Source organism: Tachysurus vachellii, chromosome 20 (genome assembly GCF_030014155.1).
Source record: "Tachysurus vachellii isolate PV-2020 chromosome 20, HZAU_Pvac_v1, whole genome shotgun sequence".
NCBI lineage: Eukaryota > Metazoa > Chordata > Actinopteri > Siluriformes > Bagridae > Tachysurus > Tachysurus vachellii.
The window spans coordinates 13,825,149-13,845,346 of NC_083479.1; the positions used below are offsets into that span (position 1 = coordinate 13,825,149).

At 38.1% G+C, this 20,198-nt stretch overlaps 1 protein-coding gene across 3 annotated transcripts in view; it reads left to right on the forward strand.

Moving 5' to 3' along the window:
* wrn (WRN RecQ like helicase) overlaps positions 1-14,071 on the forward strand; it is a 28,431-nt gene extending 14,360 nt beyond the window's left edge. Inside the window, exons 19-35 of one of the 3 annotated variants that reach the window (XM_060896454.1) lie at positions 369-550; positions 673-774; positions 1,117-1,209; positions 2,614-2,746; positions 2,858-3,028; positions 3,238-3,332; positions 4,130-4,196; positions 4,357-4,403; positions 4,538-4,616; positions 4,833-4,945; positions 5,780-5,894; positions 6,028-6,165; positions 7,121-7,283; positions 7,387-7,586; positions 8,917-9,048; positions 9,866-10,009; positions 13,520-14,071. In XM_060896454.1, the coding sequence (XP_060752437.1) occupies positions 369-550; positions 673-774; positions 1,117-1,209; positions 2,614-2,746; positions 2,858-3,028; positions 3,238-3,332; positions 4,130-4,196; positions 4,357-4,403; positions 4,538-4,616; positions 4,833-4,945; positions 5,780-5,894; positions 6,028-6,165; positions 7,121-7,283; positions 7,387-7,586; positions 8,917-9,048; positions 9,866-10,009; positions 13,520-13,633 (2,088 nt within the window). In that variant the 3' untranslated portion in view covers positions 13,634-14,071. The remainder of the gene's footprint in view (positions 1-368; positions 551-672; positions 775-1,116; positions 1,210-2,613; positions 2,747-2,857; positions 3,029-3,237; positions 3,333-4,129; positions 4,197-4,356; positions 4,404-4,537; positions 4,617-4,832; positions 4,946-5,779; positions 5,895-6,027; positions 6,166-7,120; positions 7,284-7,386; positions 7,587-8,916; positions 9,049-9,865; positions 10,010-13,519) is intronic. The other 2 variants (XM_060896455.1, XM_060896456.1) reach the window with 2 other exon arrangements.
* The last annotated feature ends 6,127 nt before the right edge of the window (positions 14,072-20,198 follow it).

The following is a 20,198-nucleotide window of genomic DNA, read 5'->3' on the forward strand; positions in this document are numbered from 1 at the left end:
CCGCTACATATATTTTTATGGCCCTTCTGAAAATAGAGACACTTCAAAATTATACTGATAGCTTGGTCATTGTAAATGAGACCAAGATATAAATATTAGGCCCTACTGCCCAGTGCAAATCCCTTAAAAGATCTTTTATCCCAGTGTTGGTGAAGTTGTTAAATAGGGGAAGGACATAGTTGCTATTTTATGTATTCAATATCCTGTGAATTGTATCTGTCTAATGTGTGTACTGTATGATTGCAGCATGGTTGATGGCCCAAGACAAATTTCCCTATTGGGGACAATAAAAGTTTACCTTACCTTACCTTAGTGAACGCTATAAAACTGATGATTACCTCAAGGTGTTCATTTTTAAAATGTCCTAGTGTGTGGCGGCTACCGTGGCTTTTGGAATGGGAATTAACAAGCCTGATATCAGAAAGGTCATTCATTATGGCGCGCCAAAAGAGATGGAGTCATACTACCAGGAGATTGGACGGGCAGGTAGAGACGGACTGCCCAGTGCCTGCCATGTCCTCTGGACATCTAGCGATATGGTACTCAACAGGTGACTCTTTTCTAACACTCAGTATTTTCTGGATTCCTTTTCATGCGAGCAACATTAGAATTTCAAGAATCAGCATGTGCTAAAGTAAGCATTTGACCTTATGTAGTTTCCGATTTGCCCAGGTTTCTGCTCAACCAGACAAAAAGTGATCGATTCAGGGGCTACAAAATGGAAATGATGGCCAAGATGGAAAAATATTTGAATTCCACTAAATGCAGAAGGAAGTAGGTTCACTGCATGCCTTTAAATTTTCTTACTTGTTTACATATGTAAATGCACTGGCTTGACAACCCTCTCTTTGTATTGTTCCTATAATAGAATTCACAGTGTCCAACGATCCTTTTAGCCGTATTTTACTTTTTTAGAATAATATGCTTATATATTTCTATGCCTAGAAACAATAGAGTACACTAGAGTTCATTTTTCACTCTAATATTGTTGGAATAAATACTGTTCATTAGTTGATTGATTGATTTATTTATTTATTTAAAGCTTTTTGTATCAGAATCTTTTATTCTGAGATAAAACATAGACAATTATTCATGTCAAAAAATTCAATTTTGCAGGTTGATCTTGTCTCATTTTGAAGATAAGCAACTCAGAAAAGTCACCTCAGGTATTATGGGGACCGGCAAGTGTTGTGACAACTGCAAATCTGGGTACGTGTCATCAGCATGTGAAATCCAATGAAACAAATCGCTAATGATAATACTTTATTTGATTATTATTTGCCAAGCAACTTTTTTTTTTTTTTTATCCTCACAATAACCAGCGTGTGATTTGTAGTCTCAAGATCATTTTTCTCTCTTGATAATCATCCAATTGCCTGTAATCTCTAAAGCTCTTTTCCCTTTTTTCTCTCTCAATAATCGCCCGCTCACTTATAATCATCATGTCATTTTTCCATTCGGATTTTTCCTGCTCTATAATCATCCACTCTGTAATCATCCAGTTACGTAATGTATTGTATATGTCAGTTGTTGTGTGGGCATCATCTGAATTTTTACTGACAGCTCGATGAATGCTGAATGCCTAATAAGGCCGATAAGTCTGTTGTTTGCTAGCCTGATATTCGAAACTTAATAATAATAATAATAATAATAATAATAATAATAAAAGACTCTTAAAATATCTAATAACAATTAGGCATTTTATCACCTTTAATGTAGGTAATTGTGTGTAGCTTACTGGTAATTCCAGGGAAATTTTGACTAGTATAAATGTCCAAATTTCTAAAAACATGCCATGTATTGTTCATACCAAAATATGTGCAAGCTAATAAGACAGGTAGCATTTCTGTTCACTATCGGTCTTTTATAAAATAAACACCACAGTTAAATAATTAAAGGGTTTAAGATATGGGTGAATTATATGGCGCATTCGGCTTAACTCGGAATTACATCATTCTCAAGGTTTGTGCATTAAAAGAACATGGAGACCAAAAGTTAGCTATTGGAAGGTAGTATGATTTAGTTAGAAAAAGTTAGTTATTTGAAGTATAAATTGATTTTTTTATTATTGTTTGTTTATTTATTTTTGTTAATGGGGCAAGTAGCCATGGTGACATGACATCATTTGTTGAGCTCAGGGTTGAGATACATTCCTGTCTTTTTGAGTAGGAATTCCACGTTGAAGTTTTAAATATCCTAGTTGCAAATATCCAGAGTTGATGCTAGCGTACGCTAACTAAAATGCCCTTCTCGCTGAAAACGTAACCATATCAACAATTACACACAAAATCTGCCACACATACTAATATTTAAGGTACCAACCATTATTAATTGTTAAGGATTGTCCTTTAAACACAGTTATGTATTAGAATGAGTGCATTAATATTAACCTGTGATTTGCATTGTACCTAGTACTCTTGTTAGAGCTGCTTTTATAAAGAAATTATTGGCACATTCCGAGCAATCAGATTTGAGAATTCTTGACTTTTTTTGGGTTGCCTTATGAATATGATTATTGGTTCTGTACTATTCTGTACTCTGTCCTCAATGCTCATGGTAGATTTAATCTGTGGACTGCTGTCATATCTGTAACGTTATTGTGATTTTTCTCAGGCCCATTAAAAGCCAAAGCCAGGAGCAAGATGCTCAGGATTTTGGCGCATGTGCATTCCAGCTGATGGGCGCAGTGAGTGCGATGGGAGAGAAATTTGGCATTACAGCTCCCATCTTGCTGCTGCGCGGCTCAGTAAGGTTCAGCGCTACAACTACACAGTCATGCATGAATGATACCCTACATGCCTCCCTGATGGAATATTTAGTTTATCATCTTTGCCTGCTCATTTTCTTATTTTTGCAGACTTCTCAGCGAGTTCCTGATCGCTTTCGTCAGGACGCTTTGTTCGGCGTGGGCAGGGGGGTGTCTGAAGCCTGGTGGAGGGCACTTGGTCGTGAGCTCATCAATGAGAAGTACCTAATGGAGGCTTCTGGTTATAATAAGTTCAGCACGCTCTGTAAACTCACTCCCAAGGTACTGTTGTCTGAAGCACAAACAGTGTAGTGAACATGGCAGTGCTGTTTTCAGTGGGTATATACTGTATATTTCTAGTCTTTGAAGAACATCTGATTAGGATCTCAACTGCTCAATAACAAATTTAAAGACAGCAACGACTTGCACATTTGCACACATGCACTTTAGCGTATTGTTTACCAGCCGTCTATTATCTGATATGGTCACAGGGCAGGACATGGTTAAGCAAAGCCCAGGATGAGAAGCAAAGAACTCTCCTTCTTCAGCCAAACCGAGACCTGATTTCAAGAGTTTATGTGCCAAAGTAAGTGTAAATATCTTGCTGACAGTGTTCACTGCATCACCCACTCACCACGTATCACTGTCTGACTTTAAACCCTGCGTATTTGCCTTTTCCATTTTTAACCACTTGCTCTCTTCCTCCTTCCTGTCACGTTCTGACTTACTCATTCTTTCCTTCAAGCTCTCATTTGTTCATTCATACACCTGCACGTTTCTCTGCTGTGGCCGCAACTCACACTCTGAGGTGTTCAGTCTCTTTACAATTATGTGACTTATGTTTTCTTTTGTGATCATGGAAATTTACGCCAAAGCAAGCCGACTCCACAAACTTTGGGGGAGCTTGCAGTTTCAGCGTAGATAAAAACGACCACAGATTTTTTCGCAGTTCCTCTAGAACATAATTAAATACTGTTTGTGTCTTCAGTGGTAGAAGTTTAAAAGAAGAATCATTGTAATTTCACTGATTTAAGTAGTTCAATGTGGGGAAAAAGCACAAAAATTCTTAGTTACATCACAAATTTTAAAAAATGCTGCAGTAAAATCAAATCATTTTAGCCACGTTTTTTTTTTTTCTCATAGGCACTCGTCTTGTCAAGTTCTTTTAAAAAGACTCCAGGATTTCCTTCTTTCTTTTTAACGCATTGCTGGTTGATTTTAAATTTTTTTTTTTTTTTCCCATTTCAGTTAAGTGGTGTATGTAAAGACTGGTGAAGTTTTAGTTTTGAATTTATGTTGGTGTGTTTTAAATGCAAAACCTTTTTATCATCACAACGTAAGCACACGTCTGTATGTGTTTGTGTTCTTGATGTTTGTCTTTAGGAAAGCACAAGATCCAAAACCTGTTGTGGTTCATGTTAAAGACCAGGCTCTACCCAGTACAGCTCAGGTTAGTGTTGATCGGTGTAGGCAGTAAAGCCATAGCGGATCGTGTATTTTTTTTTCGTGTATTCGCATTTGCAAACCCAAATGTCTGTTAAAAATGCATACAATATACACAAGTTGCTGTTTTCCATAATCATCTTTTACACTTCATTTGTTTATTGCAGAGAACAAATTGTAGGTTTCAGGTGGACTCCAGTGCCGTGGACAGGAGGTATAGTGAATTTATGTGCTGAAAAAAGCAATTATATCTAAGTTTAGCTGCATTCTGGTGGGTCAATTATGTCAGTATGATTTAATATTGATTATTGAATTTCTTTAAAAGTTAACGTTATTGCTGCCTCTCAGGTCAGTTCCTGGTTTGCTACCTGCTCCCAAAACCATGCCTCAGCCTCCTGCGGTCTCTGCCAGAGAAATGGAGTTACAGGTACTGCTGTCAGTTTTATTTATCAGTAAAGATTGGCATTTTGCTGGCTTTTTATTCATATTTTATACCCAAAAGCATGGGCCGGATGGTATTAAGTATTTTAATAAATGTCAGATGGTATACCTTTATAATATAGCATCAAAATTATGTTACCTCCCTAAAACGGAGGAAACGGGTCGTCTCGGTTCATCCTGCCCCTCTGTATGTGTGTTAAAGGCTGAGCTGTACAGCAAGCTGGTAGCTGAGAGGCAAAAACTAGCCAGTATGAAGGACATCCCTCCTGCCATTCTGGCCACCAACAAAATCCTCCTGGACCTGGCCAAGTTAAGGTACAGTAAAATAATGCGTAACAGATCAGAATGATTTTTGAATCTCACACACATGCTTACAGACACAGAAATGTGTACGGCCTTGTACACTCACCATCCTCTTTATTATAAGAATTATACCATACCACTACTGGGTAGGACCATCACTCACTCTCAGAACAGCCTCAGATCAACGTGGCATACATTCCACAAGGTGTTGGAAAAACTTCTTTAAGATTCTGGTTCATGATGACATGATTGCATCACATAATTGCTGCAGATTTGTCAGCTGCACGTTCATGCCTCTTCTAGCTTGGTTGGCTTCAGATCAGATTACTAGGGAGGCCACTGAAGTACACTGAAATCATTGACATGCTCATGGAACCAGTTTGTGTTTAAGATACGGTGAATTTTCATTCAGAGTAAAAGTGCTCATGCACCACCACCAGTTTGAACTGTAGACACAAGGCAAGGAGTATACACTGATTCGTGTGTATGGGGGTGTGTGTGTGTGTGTGTGTGTGGATGGGGGTGTGTGTGTGTGGATGGGGGTGTGTGTGTGTGGATGGGGGTGTGTGTGTGTGGATGGGGGTGTGTGTGTGTGTGGATGGGGGTGTGTGTGTGTGGATGGGGGTGTGTGTGTGTGGATGGGGGTGTGTGTGTGGATGTGTGTGTGGATGTGTGTGTGGATGTGTGTGTGGATGTGTGTGTGGATGTGTGTGTGGATGGGGGGGGTGTGTGTGGGTGTGTGTGGGTGTGTGTGGGTGTGTGTGGGTGGGTGTGTGTGGGTGTGTGTGGGTGTGTGTGGGTGTGTGTGGGTGTGTGTGGGTGTGTGTGGGTGTGTGTACATACCAGGCCCTGCTCAGTAGCCAAGCTGAAGTTGGTGGACGGTGTGTCTGAGGCTAAAGCAGCCATGTTGGCTCCTCTACTCCAGACCATCACAGACTTCTGCCAGATACACGGCCTGCAGGTAAACATCACTACAAGCCTTACAATATATTTGTGATATTCCAACCTGAGTGTGAGGTTATTCTGTGAAATCAAATGGTGGCATTATGTAAATGCTCATAAGAACCTGCCCTCTCTTATTTATTTATTTATAGGAGGCTGTGACTTCCAGCTCTTCTACTTCCTGTGCTGAACTGGCGCACAGTGCACAGACAGGAAAAGTGTCAACACTGTCTCTGTCTGATAGCGTGGCCATAACTTACAGACTTTTCCAGATTGATGGCAAAAGCATGGTAGGGTACAGGTTATGGACAAACTGTTTATTAATTTATTAATTAATAACAGGGTATTTCAAGCCAAAATTAAGTCAATCTGACACACAAACAATATATGAATCAAGAATTAATTTATTAATATGTTTGAGTTACAATGTAGTCCACCTCTTCAAGTTTTCAGAGTTTTTTATTTTTTTTATTTTAATTGTTTCTTTTCTTTTTTATTATTATTATTTTATTTGTCACAGACAGATCTAAAGGTCATGTTGCATAATAAAAGCCCTTAGTGACATAAAACAAAATAAATGCATGCAATGACCAAATAAAGGACTAAATACGAAATGACGGAGGGCAGACGGTATGTAATAGCAAATGGAATTCTACAGAAAATTAACTTCATTAGCACTTTGTTAAAAACGTATTTTTTATAATGTTTTAAAATTCTGGAGAGATCTCATGCTGTTCCTGCTTCACATCCCTGCTTCAGCCGGTAGGATTGATTTTATTATTCAGATAGACTTTAGAATTGACTACATAATAAATGGTTTATAAAATATATTTATATTTTAATATAAATTAAATATATTTTAAATATTTTCATATATATTATATATTTATATATTTTTAAATGCATATTTCAAAAATATATCGTTTATATGTTTTGAAATTGAAAACAACATTTCGGATGATCCTAAGCAATTTTTTTTCTATTGTCTTCTACAAATTTTCTTTTTTAATTTTTTTTTTTTTTTTTAATTATTATTTACTTGTTTGTGTATTTGTTTGTGTTTACTGATCCTTGGTGCTTTTAGAGACTACACGCTGATGTTTTGGATAAATGATTAAGATCTGATAGCTTAAAGCTTTGCTGTTCTAATGGTACAATTTCTATGTGTGAATAAGGAGCATGACTGTCAGATGAATTTAATATTCACGCATCTTAATAATCAGCTCTGTTTGTATGTATGTGTAGAGGCAAGTAGCTGATGCTCGCAGCTTGCCCATGGCGGTGGTTGAATCTCATCTTCTACAGGCTCTGAAAGTCAGCCAGCCTCTGGACACCGAGCGAGCCGGCCTGTCCCAGTCACTGTTCAACACTATCACACACATCCTCTCCTCTCCTCCTCTGAGCTCGGGTAACACAGCGATCTCATAATTGCATTTATAACACCCAATTATACCATAAACTCCTAGTCATACGGTGTATAACATGTTTTGTCCTTTTCTCATTTGTTTCAGATCTCAGTGACTTTAAGAACATTCGTGCTATGGTGCCAGAAGACGTCAGCACTTTTCTCCTCAGGCTGTGTGTTGCTAAGCTACAGAATGAAGGCTTTCCAAAGCCACAGCCTGTCAACCTGCCATCACAACATCACCAGATCACCTGGATAGAGTCTCAGGTCGGAGCTGGTGCCAATTCTAACCAGGTTATCAGCTCAGTAGGTCAAGAAACTGTTGCTAATTAAACATGATAGCAGCACCTTCAATTGTTCTTGTAGCACAGAATCTCAGAATCCGAGCTGTTCAGTTCGTAAGAGCGACCAGAAGAGGGCAGAAATGCGCTTAGTGTCTTCACCTCTTTCACCTCAAGGATAAAGCTTTCAGTTTACAAAAGAAGTAGCATCTTAAATCTTACTCAGATAGAATTCTATATAACTTTAATGTAGTTTCTGTTTGATTTGTGTGTTATTTATTTCTAAATGGGATTAATGAGAAAAGCAGTTTTTTGAGGCAAGTTAGTGATTAAGGATAGATCGCACAATACTAAATCAGAGGCTATAATCTTTCCCTTACATTGTAGTTTTGTGGCTCCATAGAAGGCACAGAGGTAAAGAGTTCATTACTCCAGAGATGCCAACGTCTACGGTTTTGCCGTAGCCCTCTCGCTGCAGTGATACACATAAAAAGCAAGCTTTTTTTCTTATTTAGCAAAATCACAATAAAGCAGCATGACTGATGGGGGAAAAACAGATAACTAAAGGAAAAGATTGTTGAGAGAAAGGCGGGACTGTGGTGTGTTTGGGCAGTTAAATATGGTTGAGCTGGTAATTAGTGGGTCGCCTTCACACCAGAGCTTTTCTGTGCAGTTTCTGACTGTTATTATTGTCCAGGAAAAACAGCAACAAACCAACAAAAAACATTAAGGGAATTTGTGGTAGAATCTTTCTTTCTTTCTTTCTTTCTTTTTGCCCTCTTAAAATCTTATTAGTGATGTTGTCACTTCTGTTGTTCCATCACAATGTTTTTCATTACTTCTGAGGTCACTTATGTTACAACTCTGGCTGAATGTGACCATTAAATTGTGATTGAACGTCTCAGGTTTCTATCACTTTGCTGTTTAAATGCAGGCGTTAGAACTCCACTGACCCCAGTGTATTCTTGCAGGAAACGACCGCGAGTCTTGCATCCACGGCGCTTTAAGAACGCTCTGGCTTTGAGCTCTTGTTTTCTCTATACGTTGTTACCTCTTAAAACTTTCATTAAGAGAGAGGAGGGCTAGAAAAGGCAGTGTGTGTGTGTGACCTTTGCTCCCTCCTCTCACTCTGATTGCTTTAGACCTGTTTTCCACTGGGACTGTTCATACCCATGAAAAAAAAAGTAGTTTTAGCTACGAATGAAATGCTCACTTGGTGCAATCATTTTTAAACAGGTTATTGTTCCTCTATAGCCAATCTATAGGAGGTGATTCTGTGCTAGTTAAAATCATAAAGTGAATTCTAGTGGGTTTTAAAAGGAAAGGAACTGAAGTAATTCTCTTGTTTCACTCAGGAAAAGCTCATCCAGACAGATGGTGTTAGTAAAGCTGTCACTTCAGGTCTCCAAACACACCAGCTGGAGCCAAAGCTGGACAATATAGACATGAGTGACGATGAACTCTTTAGTGAACTTCCCATGCCTGAGGTATCGCCCTTTCTTTCATTGTCTTTTTTGTCACCCAGCCAGTCATTTATTTGTTAATGAATATATTAAAAATAAATAAATTTGCCCATCTAAAGTGTTGAGAAGTTTCCTACAGATCTGTAGTTTCATAAAATCTCACACTTTCCCTCTTTTTTATACCGTTGATATGAATGAAGTCTTCAACAAGAATTATATTTTAGGAGTCAGACTGAAGTTTTATCCACTTATTACTACTGTAGAAGGGGCTTACGGGAAAACAGTGGTCTAGCCTGCGATGTCTGTCTGGAACGTCAACACAGTTAGCTAGCTAAACATGTCCATTATACACCTCATAAATCATAACGTTCCTTGGTGTCAAACTTTACGTGCCAGTTCCTGATTCCATAAGTAAGAAATATTCACCTGATTTTTTTATATCATCATAATTGAATGTCGTCGCAGTGACATCAGCCATGTCTGGTCTCTCTCTCTTTAGCAAACCTACCTTGCTCTCATAATACTGTATCTACAACAGGATGCAAGCTATTTAACATAGCTAACTAGCAATGACCAAGAAGGTAATGCTCTGATTGAGATGTTCACTATAATGGACGTGTTTAGCTAGCTAACTTTGTTGATGACGTTCCAGACATCGAAGGCTAGACTACTGTTGGATAAGTGGATAAAACATCAGTCTGACTCAGAAATATAATTCTTGTTAGAGTCTTCAGACATAGCCAAGTAATATGAGGTTGCTCATCTCCCTCTTTAATAACTTTTTTTTACAAAAATCAAAGTAGTCTATAATAAAGCGGTCTCTTTCACACACTGTGTTTAGGTTGCAGGGCCAAGCAGCAGTGTTGCTCAGTGTAATGTAGAAGATGCTAGGCCATCAAAAAGCAGTGGAATTGAATTGGCTTCCTGGAACCAGAAGAATATAGACTCAGACACTCAAGACCTGTTTGGTAATTCACCAGTCAAGGTATTCCTCAAAAAGCATTACATATTAGTTATCAATTCAGGCACAATTGTGCTAATAAGTTGTAAATATTGCATATGAAAATAAGTTACAGGTTTAATAGCCTCTTCTGTCTGGTAATATACAGAGCTGCAATCATTTGGCATTAGAGTTCATTATTTAACCTTTTTTCAGCTTTCTGTGAATTTGCTGATCAGAGCTGTCTTAGGCTTCGGGCTTAGGCGTTATATCGGAAAGAAGGAAAATTCAGGCAAAGAATATTACACGTGGGATCGCAGCCTGTGGTTCATATTATATACATTAGAATAAAATACATAATAAACTAATTTGCGAACCATCATTTTTACACATAATCAGTTTAATCCATCCGAATGAAATCTTAATGTGGTCCACAAGAGGAGGTGAAAACAAATCAATCGCACATCTAAGCAGTGTAGTCTCAGTTCAGGGACTCGTGAAAAAAATCATTTATCTCTGATTCGAGACCCCTCAGAAAGTGTACACAACATGCCTCATGTTTTTGTGTTGTGAGTAGCATTATTTATTTATTTTTTTGCATTTATTTATTTGTTCATTTTATAGGCAGAAATGTGATGTGAAAGTTTAGACCAGGGGTCGGCAACCCGCGGCTCCGGAGCCGCAAGTGGCTCTTTCATCCCTCTGCTGCGGCTCCCTGTAGATTTGGAAAATAAATATTTAATTTAAATGTATTTTATTTTAGTTAGTTAGTTTTTAAAAAAAATGTAATTCTAAGATTATGATGCTCTTGTAACATTAAAATAAACCGCGTTTAATTTTTTTGTCGCTCAAAATATGTGTCCGACACACAGAAGCAGACGCATTTTTGGTTTACTGCAGCCGGCAAGTTAAAATTTTGATGTCATGCAGGGCTGTCAAGTGTCACGCATTGAGAGTGACAGTCACGCATTTGGGTCTTTTGTCATGCTCTCCCGCACCATTGTACTATTTTTGACTATTTATCATATATTTAATAAGCCGCAGCACCCAAAATGTATCAGTCCGCACCGCTGTCTCTATGGAACCGGGCAGGAATCAAGCGCGTCTCAGTTCTTAGTCGAGCCTGACACTTATCAGCCAAAAAAGAGGCTACACAACAGCTAATCAGAAAATAGCACTATCTTGGTAAGATTGAACGCATCAACCAATGAAAAATATTGGGGTTGCGGGGGGGGGTTGGAGATGTCACGCTTGCCTGTCTTCAAAACTTGAGAGCCCTGGTCATGAAAACGAAGAGGACTCAATTAGACATTGAACATTTTATTTGAAAGTAACCTTCAACCCAGCGTCTTTTTTGTTAAGGTTAGTTCAAACTGTTCAAAATATTTTTGTTTGCTTGCAGAAATAAAATTTTGTTTACTCGGTAGCAGGTCATTGATTTCATAAATGCAACACACTACAGTTTTTTCTATACTTTCCATAAAGGTAAAAAACGATATATGCAGTGTTATCTTCATTTTAGATGTCAAAAGGGTTTTGTGGCTCCCTGTGTTTTTTTTTTTCTGTGGGAAACGGGTCCAAATGGCTCTTTGAGTGTTTAAGGTTGCCGACCCCTGGTTTAGACCAACAAACAAAAATCATGGTACACATAATGATTAAAAGCATGTACTTAAACGATTATGTAGTCATTTATTTAGTGTCTGTTCAGCGTTTCTCCAGTTTTAGATACTTCCTGTCTGCACTTTTTGTTTGGTTTTGTTTTGATTATGATTTTCCATTACTGTGTTTATAGCCAATGAAAGAAATTACATTTTCAGCCCTACACACTCCTCAGCCAACATTTTTGTGAGTGTGTGTGTGTGTGTAGAGTGAAAGAGTGAATGTGTAGAGTGAAATCCAATCCAACCCACATGGCAAACAAATCTAATGTATCAGTTTTGTTCTGATTAGCATTCTACAAGCAAATGAATAATTGTGAACGGTAAAGAAATTAATGACCACATGATAAATCATACTCCTTCATCTCAATCACGTCCCTATTCCATTGTGTACAAAGCCTTCTTACAGCATTGCCAAGTGACTCAGTGTGTACTCTGAGGAGCCACTTTCCTGTGTTGGAACCTAAACCTAAAACTCAGCTGTAGATGTGAGGTCTCATTCTAAGCTCTACTTTTAGGATTTGGTGTTGATTTCATGGTTTTTCTGACCTTTTCCATGTCCTCTCCTCTAAAGGACAGCTTTCAAACAGGTGTATGAATATAAAACAGCAGCCAAGCTAATGTAGGTCTAATGGGCGTGCAGCGTGAAGTGCTTTGTTTATTTGCAACTGTGGCCTCTGGGACCTGACCTCTGCCCCGAGGCTAATGACACACGACAGGATCGATCTGGCCATCATGGCCACCTCTAACAAGATGAGTGCAATGGTGTAGCTTAGCTCAAGGGGTGTGGCTTAGTTACTGTCTGACCCCTGCCTGCCCTCACACACACACACACACACACACACTCGTGCACACAGACTCACTCGACACATCTGGGGTTTCATCCCCTCCTGCCGTAAATTTCCCGTCTAGTCCAGAGCTTTTTACTGGACGTAAAAGCAGAGGTATTGTCATGGGACAAAAGTGGAGCTTTCTTTGTGTTGCTTCTTCCTGTTCTCTTATTTCTCACTGAAAGGCACAGTAAGCTGTAAAATAAAACAATTGGAGAATGCCACCTATTTCTTATGTGAATATTAGCTCCTGATTGATGTTCAGCCATTCATGCTGTATAATAGTGGGAGAAAAGCAATTTGTAAACATAAAAATCTAAAATTAAAACCCTTTTTTTTTTACATCACTGCTCAGTACAGCATTCTCATACCATCACAAACAGCACCTATTATTATTCAAAATGTTCCTAGCAAGCCACAATATATCTTGAGCTGGACATTTATGGTGATATAAGCAGGTTTTAGAGGCCATTCATCAACAGTCTTTTGTGCAGCATTGACACAAATCTATGGATCAATATGTAAGCATTAGGGTTCGTTTCTAAATAGATAAACTCCTCAATCCGCTGCATCCTGTCTGGAGTGGTGAGGTCATTAAGATTAGGGCCATTAAGCAGAGAGAAAAATCATGAGAACCAGAAGACAATGAAATGCCTGGAGAGAGATTAATAGTTAATTGGATGGTACTCTAATAGTAGTTATCATTTGTAAGTTAAGTTAAATTATGCATGGAAACCTTGGGGCTAAACACTTTCACCAAGACAACTCAGGCTTCCTCATTGCGTACATAATAATAATTATGTGTCCATTTATGCTATACAAAATCCACTGTTAATTATTTATGACCAAACTTTTGCTGCTCATGATTAGTGATGATCTAACAGCGTAAAAAAAAAACAACAATATATTCCAAACCCAATATAAATAAAAATCAGCACAAGATTATAGTCTTGATTATAGAAATAAAATGAACCACATGTACTCTCTGCTTGTATTCTTTCATTATAGACCTGAAGTGAAGTGTACTGCTTTGACAGACTGTTTATCCCGATCACTTTTTTCCACAGACCGAAAGCCAGGCAGCTAAGAGGAAGATGCCCGTGTGGGCCGAAGCACCGACGGACTCTGTTGACGCTGCTGCATCGAAAAGAAACAAAAAAAAGAAAGGACTCTTCGTGTGACTCGTTAAGTGTCACTCAGTTAAATGTTACACTATGTGTAAAAAAAAAAAATGGTGTATATAGTTTTTCTTACATTTCTTTCTTACAAAGAATAAATACACTTTTCATAACAATATTTTGCTAAAAAACTGATTTTATCTATGTTCATTTTTTGTTGTAAGAGTGTAAATTTGCATCTTTTAGACATTAAGATGTTCTGTATACTTTGATTCAGTACCGATCCAGTATGATCCGGTTCAGCACTGATATGATTCATTTTGAACCCGAATCACAGGACAGAAGAATTTACACTTTACATTTTCACTGTAACATGACAATCTGTGATTTTTGACAATCAGGATTTAATCGTTCTGTTCAATTCGGTGTCGATTTCAAGCTTCACTTGCAAGTGAATAAAAACTAACTTATATTAAAAAATAAAACTATGTAAAAATTGTATGTACATGTTTTTTTACACCTCTATTGATAATGAGCATATATATATTTTTGTAGGTTTTCGTTTCCATGTTAAGAGTAAAAATCACTTGAGATGATAAAGCATACAGACCAAACACTAAGACCTTGTAATGTACAGAGCAAATAGAACCAGATCCTGTGTACAGGGTTAATCATGTGTAGTTAAAGCTCTTCTGTCTACTCTGCTGTCTTTTAGATTAAGTTGTCCATGTATTACTAGTTGAAGGTGGTAGTTGAGCATGATGATTGACAATGATCTTGGGTTCAGAGCAGATTGAACGATGGACCTACTGAACTTGTCCAAGTGTTTAAGGAGTAAGTGTAAAGCATCATCTGTAAAGAATCGTTTATAGGAAAACCTTTAGATCAGGAATGAGAAAGGAGGTAAAATTGATGTAAAGTTGGCAGCTTTTAATATGGTTTAATATGCACATGCTTTACATGTTCTGTGCATCGATCTCTCTCATTAGAGAGCTGCTGAGTGATGAGTGAAATTAATGCTTTTCCAGACTTCCAGGCTTCTTCTAATGTAATCAAGTCTTTTCTTTTTTTTTTTTAAACATCAATATTAACATCAGTATTCCCAAATTTTATGCATTCTCATGTCTCAGGAAATTAGAACCCAGACAAATCTAACAAGATTTATCAAAATAATATTATTATGTAAGTGCCAGTTCTCACACGTGATTCTGCCTGTACTGAAGAGGACTCGTGCTCTGATGTTCATAGTGCCATCTGAGGGACCCCAGAAATCTGTGAAACACCGTTGAAGGGGCTGGTGTTACAGTGGTGTAATGTTAAATGTATAACTCAACATTATCAAAATCATAGATATTTTTGTGTTTTTATAGCTATTAGCCTGGTTAAAATGTCACTTGTTTTAAATGGATTTGATTCAAATCTTAACTTAAACCATCTGAATATAAGTAATATCCGGTCCAGGGTGTATTCCTGCCTCACACTCACAGTGTTCCTGAGATCCCTGGATCCATTGCTTGCTAAAAAATCAATGTATGTGTTCTTTGATTGGAAAGAACAGGAATTAAAAGTTCCAGTGCTCCAGTAAATAGTCAGAATAAACAGTACAGTTACTGTACATGAGCTTAAAAATTTGGAAAGTTGGATGTTTATAATACCTTTCGGTACTGAAGGTTTGATTTCACACTTTAAGGGGAACTATGGAACTATAGACCACAGTGGACGAGGAAAAGTGGAAATCCATCATTAGCAGTGTTTCACTATGGAGGCCTTGAGGAAATGGTGTTGTTTTCATGTCTGGGGAATCCCACACAGCTGTTTCTGTCATGTCACACACCCTCAGGTCAGATGTGCCAGTATTCAGTGAGGCTGAAAGACTTCGAAAGCAGGTGGACAGCAGGCGCCACTGCAGCTCCCAGCTGCCCAGGCCACAGGCGCTTGTGGTCATGCTATGGGCCAGGACATGCAGTATGATTGGCCCTGTCATGCTAATCACTGGATGAGGTTAAAGACTGTGGTGAGATTCAACTAAACATGTGTTGGTTCTATGGGTGTTAGATATGTGCTTTGGCATCAGTGCCTTCTCTTTCATACTGTACAACCTAAAAAAAAAAAAAACATGAACGCCTGCTAGGACAAACAGCAGTGAGTGTAGACTTGTTATTGTTATTTGATTCTTGTGTAATGAATGCAAGTTGGGTATAACTGATGCAGTTCTGTGTACAGAGAAGATTGTATTTTTAGTTGTATGAAGCATTTTATTTGAATATGTATAATTATTTCTACTTATTTTGTAAGAGGATTTTTTTTTTCATTCTGGAAAATGAAAGGAAATTCTGATACCCAACTACAAAATAACATAAGCAGTAAGTAATTAATGTTAAGATTTATTTTAAGGCATTTTTACTGTCGGGAACAGCCACATTAGGTTCCTTTACGCAGCCCAAGGTGCCTTTCTAATAGTGCTGCATCATACAATTTGCAGCAGGAAAAAGACATAAAGTAAGCAGTGTTTTAATTCCCTGAATGAGGATATTTATTGCAGCCGCGTTGAGTGTTTGTTGAGTGCTGTTACAGTTTGAGTGCTGTTACATGACTACAATGGTGTGGTTTCAAAAAAGTTCACTTTAATGAAAACAGGCATGTGTGTCTTTGCTTACTTTACAAGGTCAACATTCAGAAAAATTCAAAGAATATCCACTGATGACTTTGGGCGGAAGCTGAGCCTGATTACATTGCTGTAAAATCCATTATTACCATAACACACATAACAAAAGTTATATTAAGATATATACATTTGTAAAGTTAACCGTTTTAGTATAATTCAAAACTTTTTCGAAAGTTGGACCTAATCTAATCTAATGGACCTAATCTAATGTCTTTTAATGGTAGACATTTTAAGATTAAAAAGCTTTATAGCTGTAATAAAATAGAAAATATTATTATTATGTAATAAACACAGTATATATAATGTAATCAAATACAGATACTTTATTTGATAGTTAAATGATTCATTAACTACAAAAAAGATTGAGAAACTGCAATGGAGTATCAAATGAGTCTTGAACTCTGTTCAGATGAAAGTGCCAACTGGAGTTACTTACAATTAGATCCGACTTGGCATGATGAATAAATTTATCACAATTATTGTGTTGTTCTGGAGTGAGTATGTGAACCACTCAGATTGTTCATATTACTGAGAGTTCCTGGACAATGGACAAAGTTTATGTCGTATGAACCAGTAAGTAAAGTGAAAAAATATTAAACAATGTTGTATTGTTGAAAAAACTATTTTCCAAAATCATTTTTCTCCATTAAAAATAATCTTTAAAAACGATATTGGTTTCTAAATTATTTCTGCATTCATGAAATTTTACATAGCAATTCCTATCCCAGGAGGCACAGTGGCTTAGTAGTTAGCGTGTTCGATTTGCACCTCTGGGGTTCGATTCCTGCCCTGTTCTGTGTATGCAGAGTTTGCATGTTCTCCTCCAGAACTTGGGGTTTCCTCCAGCTACTCTGGTTTCCTCCCTCAGTCCAAAGACATGCATCGTAGGCCGACATGCATCATTGGTCTCTAAGTTGCCTGTAGTGTGTGAGCAATCCTAACCTTCAATGACTTGGCACCCCATCAAGGAAGTCCTTCACCTTGTGCTCCAGCCTCCCTAATTAGGCATCCTTTCCTAACCCTAATTAGAACAGTATTACAGAAGAATATCAAATTTTTTTCAAAGTAGTTTATCAGATTAATAATTTAAATAACAATTCCTCCAAAGTCTTTCTCTTGAGAATATCTTATTATTTATGTAATTGCCAGATTTACCTGTACATGCATTTAACTGATAATATAATAGAGTATAAATTTTGAATCTCAGATTGCTTTAATGAAGGATGTTGTAACAGTGATGTTAAAAGTGACTGGAGATTGTGAAGAGGAAAATCCTCACACACAAGGCTCAGGTTTTAACTTGGGCAACTCCGCCCTCTCCAGTAGCACCAAGTGTGCACTCCGAGTTAACTCAGTTGGCTTAAATTGCCCTTCCCTAGTGCCACCTGCGTCCGTTCCTGTGCTAAACCCTCCGTTACAATGCGCCTGCTGTGCGTGATCTGCGGTCTCTTAACGTCTCTGTCCGTGTGTGAGTGCGGGAAGCCCGACTGCTTCTCCATGCCGGCGCGGGACCTCGCGCTGCGTGCTGATGTCGTGTTAGAGGGGGTACTGGAGGCATCCCCGGAGAAACCGGGGTACGAAATGGAACCCATTCGTGTGGATGGGATAACGCGAGAGACGCTCGAGCCGGAACCGGGTGCAGAGCTTCACCGAAATAGGATAAGAGTTCACCGAGTATGGGAGATCAAGACTGGTGGTTTCAGGAAGGATGCCGTGGCGTTTCTTATTTGGTCCCAGGAGAATACGTGCGTTCAGATGAAAGCAGGGACGCGGTATGTGTTCTTCACGGAACCCACCGGAGACGCGTCGGTGTTGCGCGCGCTCTCTCCGCCTGTGCAGAGCAAGCGCGCGGTGCGAAAGGATATCACTAACGCGCTGTGCCAAACATACGGTAAGCACCTCATCTAATGTGTCCTTTGTTTTTTTTGTTTTTTTTTTTCATTTTTGTATTTTTTATCAAACTTTCCCTTCACTTTAGTAAGTTTTGCCAGATTTTCCGTAAATTCGGTAGCATTATTAAATATAAAGATAGCACTTGTCACCCTGGAAAGAAGCTTCGCCATCTGAATCTTAACTCAGATTACATCTGAAAGACGTCTATTACTGTTCATGCAAACCTCATATTGAGCTCATATTGGGCCAAAAGTCCATCTAATCTTGAAACACTGGCAAAGACTGACTTTACGTGTGATTGCAACATGATGATTTGCAAGCTTTTCCAAACCTAACAACAGGAATCATGAAAGTACCATGAAAGTAGGTTGATTAATGTTTTGATTTTGGGCAGGTCCAATCTGGCAACCGTGTGCTTGACTCATTGCAGCCGCATTATTTCCCTGTGCCTGTATAAAAGGTCATACCGCGTAAAAGCACAGAGTGCAGGATACTAAATATCAAATCCCAAATAGTGCGCTACAGAGGGTGAAGAAGCCACTATTTCATAACCAGCGTAGTGCCCTTAATATAGATAACAGTGAAGTGTTTGGGACACAGCCATGGAGACTAGATGGAGCTTTCTACCCGTTGTGGTGCTGAACTTGGCACAATTTAAGGACCCTGTGGGGACATCTGATTGCAATTGCATTCATTAAAAACATTTCTGACTCTAAAAAAGTAGGATTTAGGATTACATATAATTTTACATATAATTCTCTCTCTCTCTCTCTCTCTCTCTCTCTCTCTCTCTCTCTCTCTCTCTCTCTCTCTCTCTCTCTCTCTCTCTCTCTCTCTCTCTCTCTCTCTCTCTGTGTGTGTGGTTTATTCCTACCTACCAAAAACATGCCAAGAGGGGAATTTGTTAAGATAAATTGCCCCTAGGTGTGAATGAGTTTGTCCTGGGCCTAGAGTCCCACTCATTATCCTGTCTTACACCCAAAGTGTTCTTGAAATCAGGTCCAATGTGACTTTGATCAGGATAAAGTGGTTAGAAAAAGTGAGTGTGTGATTGAGTGAATACTCCAAACTTTGTTAAACAACTCTGTTGTTTAAACTCAACACCTCTAAATGCAACACTTTAATTTTTACATGATTTTTTCCCTACTTCACAACAGATGTGACATAAGTTCATGACGTCTATTTCCATGGCTATAAAAATGTAATGTAATGACAATAATAATAATAATGGCCTCTTTCTCATGTAACAGTTGTGAAATAGACCTGTAGATTTGCTTCTGTAATGGAGTTTGGACTTGGCATCTGTCACTGCTTTGAGATCAAATCTGTGATTTCTTAGCTTTGCTTCAGAGAGTATGGGCATGCAAACAATGTGGTAAGAAGCTTTTTGAAGCTGAATGTTGCTTTGTTTTTCAATCAACTGGTATGGTGGCATTACATATCTACATGTCCTGCTGTTGATCTGTCTGTTGAAGGCATTTTTAGGTCACATATCATCTGGGTTTTTAGATTATTAGATGGTGATTTTCCACTCATATAATTCTATTAGATGTGAATTGTTCTCTAATGTGACATTAGATAAATATAATTGCAACACCTTTATTCAGGACATCTGTGAAATCTATGATGCATATGTTTTCTTTTTGTTTAGAGAAAGCACAAGTTTTCAAGCAAAATTACACTGTTCTGATTTTTATTAGGAAATTTCTATTCTATCGACCTGTGTATGATGAACTGTTGTGCCAGGCTTCAAAGACACTTTAACTTTGTTTTTTAGGATTATCATGTCAGGGGTAATTGTGTGAAACATGTTTCGTTTGGCCACTTTTGTCACTTTTGCCTCAGTGTTTTCAGAAACAAAAATACATATTATCATAAAATATAATAGCAATTATGTTTGATCATCTAAATGCAGAGCGCCCATTTACCAAGGGAGAAAGGAATCTAGTCCAGATTCATTGTAACCTAGATTTTGTTGTCATATGTGTCACATGCTCCTCTGCCTCTTTCTTATTTGTGTCTTTTGTTGAGAAATGTAATATGCAATATAGAAAAACTTCTATGGTTTAA